The sequence below is a fragment of the Drosophila nasuta genome, chromosome 2L, assembly GCF_023558535.2.
Source record: "Drosophila nasuta strain 15112-1781.00 chromosome 2L, ASM2355853v1, whole genome shotgun sequence".
NCBI classification, from domain to species: domain Eukaryota; kingdom Metazoa; phylum Arthropoda; class Insecta; order Diptera; family Drosophilidae; genus Drosophila; species Drosophila nasuta.
The window spans coordinates 5,618,617-5,629,321 of NC_083455.1; the positions used below are offsets into that span (position 1 = coordinate 5,618,617).

Genomic DNA, 10,705 nt, shown 5'->3' on the forward strand with positions numbered 1-10,705 from the left:
GTACCCAGTTCAGTGCAAAGACTCGATCATAAATACCTGGTCAATCTTTTAGCCCATACAGCCAATCGATAAGCACAGATTCAGAATGTTAATCAGAGTCTTAGCGCTGGACTTTTGTGTAACGCATGGGAGGCAGCTTGTCGCTTTGGCTGTTGCTTAAAATATGTCATGCATGTTGCATAAACAAGGATTAAACAAAAGAAGTCACAGGGACCCAGAGCTATGCTCAGCCCCTCAATCGCTATACAAGCAAGGTAAATATTTGCAGCCGTGTGTCGTGTGCGCCAAGGACGTCAACTAAGGGACGCACTGTTAGCTTCGACTGGAAGCTGCCATTTTGCAGCCTGCCCTAGGCACAGATTCATTTACAGGTGTGTGCGAGTGTGGGTGTGCGTTTGTATGTAGGCCCCACTGTACTTTGTGTGCCACTCACGTTGCGCTCGTTATTCATATTTATTGCACACGTTGCCAGCGCCACAACTACGAGAATCATGCCTCCAAGAGCCGCCTTCATGGCAGCCAGGTCCTGGCAATAGGGAGTTGTACTCGTAGACAAATGAACGGGTTGCATGTACATTGTCCTAGCTGTTGCTGCTGCTCCTTCTGCTTTGCTATGTTTTTTTTTTTTTTGCCTTGCTGTTGCAGTTGCAGTTGTTGTAGGCGTGAGTTTGTGTCTAGCAGCAAAAACTTTGCAATTACAGTTATTTGATGGGATTTACAAGGGTTACACCCACCAGTCCTTTTGACTGGCGTCTATGATGCGGGCGTTGCCTGTTTGGACATTCATTTGCTGCCGCATTTTTACAGCCTTGACGATGCAGTGTGGCACGATAGCAATGGGAAGCAACAAGAAAGCGATAAGTGTTGTTTAATGGAACGAGTTATGACAAGGATAAACTTGTAAACTTGTTATTAAACTCCTTCTCTCAAGATTGCTGGCAGAAACAAAGCAAATTAATTAATATGGATTCGAGTAGTTAATGTAGCTCATTTATTAGCGAGTATAAAAGAGAACCATATCTTAATTTTAAATAAATAAATTAAATATTGGATAAACATTAAACTGTTGTGGAACTCGTGCTATAATTTTATTGTTGTTTCGAATTAAATTATGTGCGTTATGCGAATGCAGCGCTGACAATCATTTATATGTACATATATGAACACTTTTTATGACACTCACCAGAGGCATGTATTATTTTTAATCCCATCACACTTTATCAGACGCAAATCAGAAATTATTATTTGTTGTATATTTTATTACGCTCAGGCAATAAAAATGGCAGGTATTGCTGAGGCGAAAGGGGAAGAAGGATTCCTTGTTGTATGCTGATTTATAATGCACAACGACAGGCTGTTAAATTGATCTCCTAAAAGTGCGCTGACAATAAACAAATGCCGACAAGCGTATAAATGTCCGTGATGGACAATCGGCTTATATAAACATATTATAAATAAACAATACGATGATTATTTATTCTATAAATATACTTAGAAGTTTGTTGTCAATGCTCAATTCAATAAGTTAAAAATATTTTTTATGTGAATGAATTATTTTTATTCCACATGATAAAGAAGGCTAATAAATTAGTAAATCCTTCTTATATATAATTATGTATATGTCGGCACTTTTTTACTGACCTCTTTTCTGTGTTTTCGGCCAATTCCCTAACCTCATCAACACACAATTTAAAAAAAGGGCATAAAGTTGGCAGCAGCAAAAGCTAAACGTGCTTTGGGAATTGTCGAGTCAATAAAGTCCTGTTGGGATTTATTTAATATCGCATAAAAATATAACATAAAATGCCTATCATAAATAATTCGCAAGGCCGTAAAAAAATCAAAATTGATAATAAAGTGAAAATCGTAAATTAAAATCAGAAAAAATATAAAAATGAAATGAAAGCGTATCTCTCGCATTTGTTTTTGTCAGAAAGGTGCGCTTATTGGTGAAATGCCCAAAGGATTTGTTTGCTTAGGTCAATTTTGTTTGCTGACAGCAAATAGATTTAAATAATTAATAATTCATATGAATATTAATAAATCTCTTTTTTTTATTATGTATTTCAGAGCTCTCGAGCGCCCTGCGGGATGTGCGAGTGCGAGTGCCTCATGCAGTGAAAAGAGGTGAAAAAGCGATATTGAAATGCTTCTACGACATCGAGGATGACAGTTTGTACTCGGTTAAATGGTACAAGGGTAGGCGAGAATTCTACAGATATACACCAAAGGAAACGCCACCAATGAAAGTCTTTCATTTTCCGGGCGTGAAAGTTCGGGTAAGTTTAAAAACAAGACAGAAAGCTACTTAAAAATACCCGCTATCCTTTTTTTAATAAAAGCAAAATTGTGCTGTATTATTGTTAAAGTATACCGAATTAATATACCGAAAAAATACTGAAATATACTGTACAGTATATGAATTAGGAATTTAGCTAGATACTGGGAGATATGCCATAACTGTTTTCAATAAAAACAATAGAGTGTTGTACTATTATTAAAATACAATAGCAAATTAATATACCGAAGAAAAACTGAAATACTGAAAGTATATGGATTAAGAATTAAGAAATCTACTGCGAGACACCCGATCCTTATTTTTAATAAAAGCAAACCTGTGTTGTATTATTGTAAAAATATACCGAACATATACCAAACAAATACTGAAGTATACTAAAAAGTACATTTGGTATGTAATCAGCATACTCATTCCACTGTCGTCAAATTTTATAGATAAGGTCAATGCTATTCCAAATAGTTAGCATGCATAGTTTAAATAACTCTAACCCTAATGAGAATTAAATAAATAAACAATTGCTCAAATAGTACATGAATATATCAAATATGTCATGTCAAATGTCTGTTTATTATTCCAATTCGAGACGCAATATTCACATTTGAAAAATTGTTAAAAAAAGTAGAAATGGGAAATTAAATTTATTTGTATGCAGATTTTTCGCTTCTTGTGGAATTTGGCATAGATCATAGAAAATCGAAATAAGTTTAAATAAATGCAGTACGAACTCAGCAATGTGCAACATTTGCATTGCGTGCACTCTGCAACCAACGAAATGCTTCAGTTAACTGTGTAGAGTAGGAGAAGGAGGTGGAAATAGGAGCATAGTTCAGCAAACACAAAATATTTCAATGCACAATCAAATCAAAACACGGTTTTTAACTTCCGCTTGATGGCAGTTACGAGCCGGAAAAAACACACATCGTTTTCTTTTATTCTTTTTTTTCGTGGCTATTGAATTTAGTTTTTTGTTGTGCGCTTCGGCTTGCTGCATTGGCGGCTGGGTAATATTTTTTTTCAATAAATATTGGCATTTTTAACTTGTTTCACAATTTTCAAAATTATTCAGGCATGTAGAGAAATATATTGGCGTTTTATTTATTTTTTACTTTTATTTACATTTCTATTTCATGCGACAGTGCCAAAAACAACAAAGAATTGGAAAATATCTTGCAGTCCATAGAAAAACTGAAAATAGAAAATATTTGTTTTCAAATTGCAAATGAAATAGAATGCCAATATTTACAAAAATATTATGAATCACGCTCGAATTGCCATACCATTTATACTATGTGCTGTAAACTGGGAATATTTTATCGAATCCACATAAGCATTTTTTTATATGATTTTTAAGTGCTTAATAAAGATTTGATTTACTTTAGTTTATGCTGTGGTGAGTTCTATGTAATTTAAAAATATATTGACAGCATCATCAGCTGGGTTAAAATATTTATTAATGTTCAATTCTTTGTAGATTCACATGCCAAAGGATAGTCAATAAAATCCACCACCGGGATTGCAATATTGTCATAAAAGACTTAACTTTTTTATGGCCGAATATTTTAAATAAAAGAAATTAATATTGTTCGACACCTCTCGGCATATTCCTCATACGCCATGTTTTTTATTGTTGCCAAAAGCAAAAAATGTATTAAAAAACCATTTGACAAACAGGACACACGGACTATTTTATTATTTAACTCAATGATGATTTTGAACTCACACACACACTCACACGTTGAGAAATAAATATGAAATTCAAACAGCAGTCAGATCCATAAACTTATGGCTTATGAAATACGTTGAAAATAAAAACAAACAGGAAAAAATAGAGGGACAAAATTCATTGAGATTCGCATAACGTTGACCAGCTTCAACGATTTTGCAGTCAAACTCAGGGAGAATTTTGTGTTATTTTATTTATTTTTTTGTACGCTCAATTATTGAGGAAGCTCTACACGAACCCGTCGGCAATTCACGAGATATATGTATGTATATTTGCTGTTCAGTTTTTGCCATAACAAGCAGACAAACACACAGACACCATACAATGTGTATATTTATTTTTAAACAAATTTATTTCGCTTTTATGTCGGCCACTTCCCCATACTCATGCTGCATTTTTCTCTGTCTGTGTCTTTCTCCTTTCGCAGCGCCAAGCCTCGAACGAAAGCCAAGTGGTGCTCGATGCGGTAACAATGCCAACATCCGGTAAATACAGTTGCGAAGTATCTGCGGATGCGCCCTCATTTCATACATTAATAGCAGCTGCCGAATTGGAGGTTATTGGTAAGTAAAAATGTCAGGCAAAAAGACAACCGCGTATGGAAATTGGGCCACAGGAAAATATTTAACATGGTGCACCCAATTGTGGATCGTGAAAGGAAAAACAATTCACTATTAAGTTTCATAAATAAACTACGAGTTGAAAATAGATGCAATCGTACTTTTATATTGAATTGAATGAATTCGTTGTCAACTTGAAGTTTCAGAGAATCGAAATCGTCGATTTTAAATGTTGGGTTGAAGGTTTCTATAATTTAATTGGGAAACTACAGATATAGTTTTATGGCTATTTAAATTGCTTGTATTTCATTCGTTTAAGAATGCATTCAAACATACAAATGGACTCGACGTAACTTTATTCCCAAAGGAATATAAGAAGTTAGCCACATACAAGAAAACAATTACACAGTCTTACACATGGATAAAAGTTTATTGACTGTCTCAAGCATTTCACACAAGTTTTTTTCTCCGGTCTCCTTCTCTTTTGGCTGCTTAAATATCTTCATCTTTATCCGGGGCCAGCAAATTTGTTTGTATTTTATCCAATTGACTGACGTACATACGAATTTACAGTTTATTTTCAAGTTACGTTCACCCACACATACATCCAGATTACCCACGTCTGGCGTCAGCTTTTTGCTGTCTGCCAGTTTGCTTGGCCACTTGGTCTCTAACCTCTGAGTCATGGCTCTTTGGCCTGCTCAATTGAACTTGGTGAAGCGTGTCTCCTTCGCCATTTGACAGCCATGGATGGAATTAGACAGTTGGTCGTCTCTCTCGAATTTCTATTTGACTTACTGCAACTTTATGGATGCTGAGAGTCTAAATAGTGGTGCATGTTTTTGTTTGTCTCTATTATAACTTGCAATATGAAAGTTTCAGTTTCGGTTAATTTACAAGAAGAGACATCAAACACAATGTGTAATCCTCATTATGAGCAAATGAAATTGCGGGTTTACAAATGCATTTCAATTATAGACTGTGTAAACCACAAACATCAGAAGTTTGCCTGTCATTATGCAAAATGTCAAAATGTCGACAGAAAAACAACAGCGAAATGGAACCCTTCATTTTGCCAGACATGTCAGCCTTGGGGGCGCTGGTATGCGATGTGAGGCCGCGGGCAGGAGTGTATATCATAACTATAGTGACAATCGATGGCCAGATACACCAGGCTGATGATGTTGCAACATACACAAAAAAAAAAAAAGAATACAAATGAAGTCAACGAGTCTACAGTCCCCAGTTGTAACCAGCCCCCACTAACACCCACACACATTCCCAATTCTGTTGCATTTACAGAGACGCCACACAATGCACCATTCATAACCGGAATCCGGCCACGATATCGGGTAGGCGACATATTGCGGGGCAATTGCACATCGCGACACTCACGGCCGGCGGCGAATCTCACATGGAATGTGAATAATGAAGAGGTGAGTCCAACGCAAATTATGCAAACACAATTTTCTTGTTTTTAAGCGGCATCTGTGCGTAATTTATGCGTGAGTGTGCGGCTGTGTATCTCTCTATGTATTTGTGTGTGTGTGTGTGTGTGTGTGTGTTCGAGAGAGTTGTGGCATGAGCCATGTAATTACCACAGAAGCCAAAACACACGCATACACTGCGCTTAGATAGGCGTCTGTTTTGCCACGCCCAATGCATTAGGCCCTTGCCTGTAATAATTTAGAGCAGTTTTATGCACGCACTGGGCATGAAAATGCTGGGAATACGCTATTGGAGAAAATGCTATTGGAAAACTCCTCTTCTCAGTGGCGCAAACATTTTCGCAGTTTTCATTCAACATTTTTGGGGGCAACTCCCCCGTCAGTCTCTTGGGCAGGGTTATAGGCAAAATCATGACTCTGCAAATCCACGGCAAAGTGTCTAACACTCTCCGTGTTTTTGTTTTTGGTTTGCTTAACTAATTTGCCATTTGTGCTCTGCGCCGAAATGTATGCAACGCTTTATTTGCATGCGAGTTTGCATTTCTGTTTTGCCGCGATCTTTTGCTGGGATATGTTGATAAGTCCACAGTCTGTGCATAATGAAGTGTCTGTTTGTTGCATATCGCGTATACTTAACTTGACTAGTCGAACATCACTTTGCACCAATGAAGAACGTACTTTAATTTATTTCTTGATTTTTTTAAAGAGAGTCATCACTAAATTTGACTATATAAAGGGTTTTAATATTAAACTTTCAATTAGTTAATTTCATGTTTTTAACTTAATGTAACATTTTTCTTTTCGAAAGAGGATTTCCTTAATATATCTGTGCGCACATCGCGTATACTTAATATCAGCTTTACTTTTTAAACACAATTTTGAATGTGTTGCAAACGTAGTATTTTATATTAAAATAGTGGCAATAACTAAGTTAAAGTTATTGCATTTTCAATTTAATGAGAATTTAATTTATTTAATATGCGAATTTATTTCACACCAGATTATCTTTTCAATTTGATTTCTTGTACTTCATTTAATGTATAATTGTTCACTTCCATAGAAAAAATTGTTAAATAAAAATAAACGACAAATACTTAACACTTAGATAACAAAATTGAACTAATTAACATGTAAATTTGTTTTTCTGGATTTAATATTAAATTGTTAATAAATTTGATTTTATTTAGCGTAAAATTGTACTCATCGAAAACTGTTAACTTAACTTTATTTAATGTGAGATTCTTGAAATATGTTTTAATTTTGTTTTAATTGTTCCTTGTTTAAAAGTTTGCTGTTTTTTTTTGTTTAAGCACATCTTGAAGTGTTGCAAGCTCTGAACTGAGCGAAACAAACTCAGTCAGTTGTTGTGATTGAAGTGCAGAAGAAGTGTGCGCATATTTTCGACATTTTCAATCAATCGACAAGGTAACGGCATCGACATCGACATCGCCAGATGCAGCTCAATTGCAATTCCAGCCAACTCAATCCAAACCGAAGCAATTGCAACTTGAGCGCCTTTTCAGCTACTAGCGCAGAATTGCGGTTTACCTCTGCATCTGTGTGAATATGTGTCTGTGTCTGTGTCTACATTTGTGTGTGTAAATGCACATATGTGTATTCCCTTTGTTTTGCTGCTGCTTTTTCCATGCTTTCTTGTTGTTTCCGCTATTATGCGCCATCAATGAACAATGTTTGCCATACAGAGAGTGAGTGTGCGGGAGAGAGAGAAATTGCAACAACACGCAGCAGTGTTTATGTCTGTGAATGTGTTCGTCTATGTGTGTGATAGCTAATTATTTAGCTGACTGCGTTTATTATGTGATTTAGCATCCACAACGGAACCACTATGGAGCTTCATGTCAAATTGAACAAAGCGTGAACAGCTGATCTTTTAATTGTTTTTCAGTTCTTGAAGGAACTTTAGTAATTAAAATTAATACAATAAAATTGAGATGAATTCAGTCGCTTTAAAGTGAAGTATTAAATATGTTATTAATAGTAATAATACTAATCTATAGAATTATAATTATATTTTATTTAGTCGATGCTTGGTGGCCTAATAAGTTCATCAAGTTGGTTTTAGCTATTCAAATTTGCATATATTTTGAAAGTTAAATTAATGAATAAATCAACGTGAATGCACAATTTTGAAAGTAAATAAGTATTCGAATATTTAAGCATTACAAATAATACGAGTTAAACTTGATGAAAGATGAACTAAGATAATAATTTAAAACATATTTACGATTCTATTACAATTATCCTAAAATACAATTTGAATTACTTTCATCGCAGGTAAATCCTTCGCATGTCCGACATCACAAGATACTACGAGATACTCGAAATGAAATGGAAACTGCGATTGTGGGCATACATTTTGTGGTCACCGATCAGCACTTTGAGAATGGCAAATTAAAGGTGACATTAAATGCTTTTTGTGCTAATGATTGGGAATTGTGTTTTATGAGTATTCTTTCATATGCAGTTACGTTGCAATGCACAGCTGCATGATGTGTACTGGAAGACCACGGAAAAGACCATCTTGGAGGCGGATCTGTCGGGCAAATACGGTGGGGGTGCCAATGGCAATCGTGTGAGTGCCGATGAAGTATACGACCAGTATACGCTGCATGAGGATGAGCAATTCCATAGCAAGAAGAACAGTTACCTGACGCAGCTGCAGGGTAAGTTGGGCAGCCCAATTAGCTTTCACACACTACACAAAGTTCTCGCTGTAGAAGCAGAGACAAAAGACAACAACAGCAACAGCAACAAACGAGTACATGGCCTGCATTTTTCTATTTCTCGCTAGACTTTCTCTTTCATTTTGTACCCTCAGGCGAAGAAGACGATGGCGTCGATGGTTTAGAGGATGGCGGAGCTGCCTGGCGAGGTGTTGGCTCGGGCAGCAGAAGCATCAGCGTGAGCAGCATCCAATCTGTGGCATTCAGTGGGGCAACAGCAACGGCAACACTGCTGGCCCTACTCAGTTGGTCGCTGGCCAGGCAATTAGTGTCGCATCTGGTGGCGATTACAAAGCCCGGCCAGCTACCGATGCGGGATGAAGCCCTACAAAAGGAGCAACAGCATTGTCAGAGACAAAGCCTGCGGGTGACCAGCTGCAGCAGCGACAGCGACAGCGGCAGCTTCAGTAACTGCAACAGCGATAGTAGCAAAGGATGTAGCAGATGTATCAGGCAATTAACATGATTCAATTGTCACGCAACTCTTGTGCCACACTTCAGGGAGGGTAAGGCGGAGCGAGAAGCAGCCGAAGAAAAATAGGCAACATGTTGAAGATGTGAAAGTTCAGCCCTAGGCGACTAGCAACTGCAACAACTGCAAATGCAAGTGCAGCAGCAATTGCAAACTGCAAAATGTATCTAAAATATTTACACCAACATTCACACACACACTAACAAATACAAACACAAGTTTCAGCTAGCTCAAAGTAACTTCGAATGCATTTAACAGACACAAAAACATGTGCATAACAACAACTACCCAAGCAAAGAATGCAGCAAAATTTCATTTATTTTTCTTGTCAAACATGAAGAGAGGCTGCGAAAATGGGTTCTAAACGAAAACTGCAGTATATCGAAAGGTTTCGATTACCAATACAACAAAAACCAAATACAAAATACAAAAATCCAGAACAGAACAGAACAAATTTCGTTGCATTGCCGAGCCAAAAGAAAACAAAAAAAAAAAAAAAATATTCCTGCACGTCAAGCTTAACTAACTACGAAGTGAACCATTTCAGCTCGGTTCGCAAATGCAGTTTTGATCATTCATTCGAAATACAAAAGAAATGTGCTAAGCTTTTCACTTTGGTTCTCTAAAATATATATACACACATACATACAATATATATTTATACATAAATAAATATATATCGCAGTCTAAATTATATATTATATGATTGACATTTATATGTACCATATAAAGTTATATATGTATGAGCATACATGCATATACTCGTATATGTATTATATCTAATTGTAATTCCAGCATCCCCCAGAAAGCAAATCGAAGTGAAGCAATTAATTGATAAGTCTAAATACGCCTATATATGTGAAAGTATATATGTATTTGTATATAATATAAAAGGGAAATCGAAAATTGTATAATATAAGTATTTACGGTAGATAATCAAAAATAAAACGAGCGAAGTAAAAACTTACAAGTTGTTTCATTTATTTATACTTGAAAAGGTTAAGGAGTAGGTTAAAGAAAATAAATTTGTGATTTATATGTTACTACGTTCAATTACTATTCCATCATTTTAGATTTCCATAGTAAACTTTTAGATTTGACAAGCAATACTAAGTACTGGCAATTTGAATGTTCGAATTAAAATGTACCAGGAAAATTGTGCTTGTGCTGCCCTCAAAGAATTATTTAATTAATTATTCCAAGAGCTCACAACTCACGCCCCAATGGCGTCTTCTTAATGATCATGAGTTGCCTGCTGCCTGCCTGCCTGCTTCACACTAAAAATGCTCATAAGAAATGACAACCATAAACTTGAGTTTTTCCGGACATTCGGGGAAAGTGAATAACAAACAAAAACAATTTGAGTTTGCTTGATGGACAGACAGGTCGAGGGATGAGCCTCCTACAATTAGCATAACTAAAACGCTCAATTAGGCGCCTAAAATGCTTTTGCAGTAGG

General features: G+C 36.2%; 1 protein-coding gene across 5 annotated transcripts in view; it reads left to right on the forward strand.

Moving 5' to 3' along the window:
• LOC132798550 (uncharacterized) overlaps window positions 1-10,197 on the forward strand; it is a 36,552-nt gene extending 26,355 nt beyond the window's left edge. For 4 of the 5 annotated variants that reach the window (XM_060810444.1, XM_060810447.1, XM_060810446.1 and 1 more), the window contains exons 3-8: window positions 2,071-2,279; window positions 4,450-4,585; window positions 5,885-6,018; window positions 8,326-8,448; window positions 8,516-8,714; window positions 8,843-10,197. In XM_060810444.1, coding sequence (XP_060666427.1) covers window positions 2,071-2,279; window positions 4,450-4,585; window positions 5,885-6,018; window positions 8,326-8,448; window positions 8,516-8,714; window positions 8,843-9,240 — 1,199 coding nt within the window. In that variant the 3' untranslated portion in view covers window positions 9,241-10,197. The remainder of the gene's footprint in view (window positions 1-2,070; window positions 2,280-4,449; window positions 4,586-5,884; window positions 6,019-8,325; window positions 8,449-8,515; window positions 8,715-8,842) is intronic. The other variant, XM_060810449.1, reaches the window with a different exon arrangement.
• The last annotated feature ends 508 nt before the right edge of the window (window positions 10,198-10,705 follow it).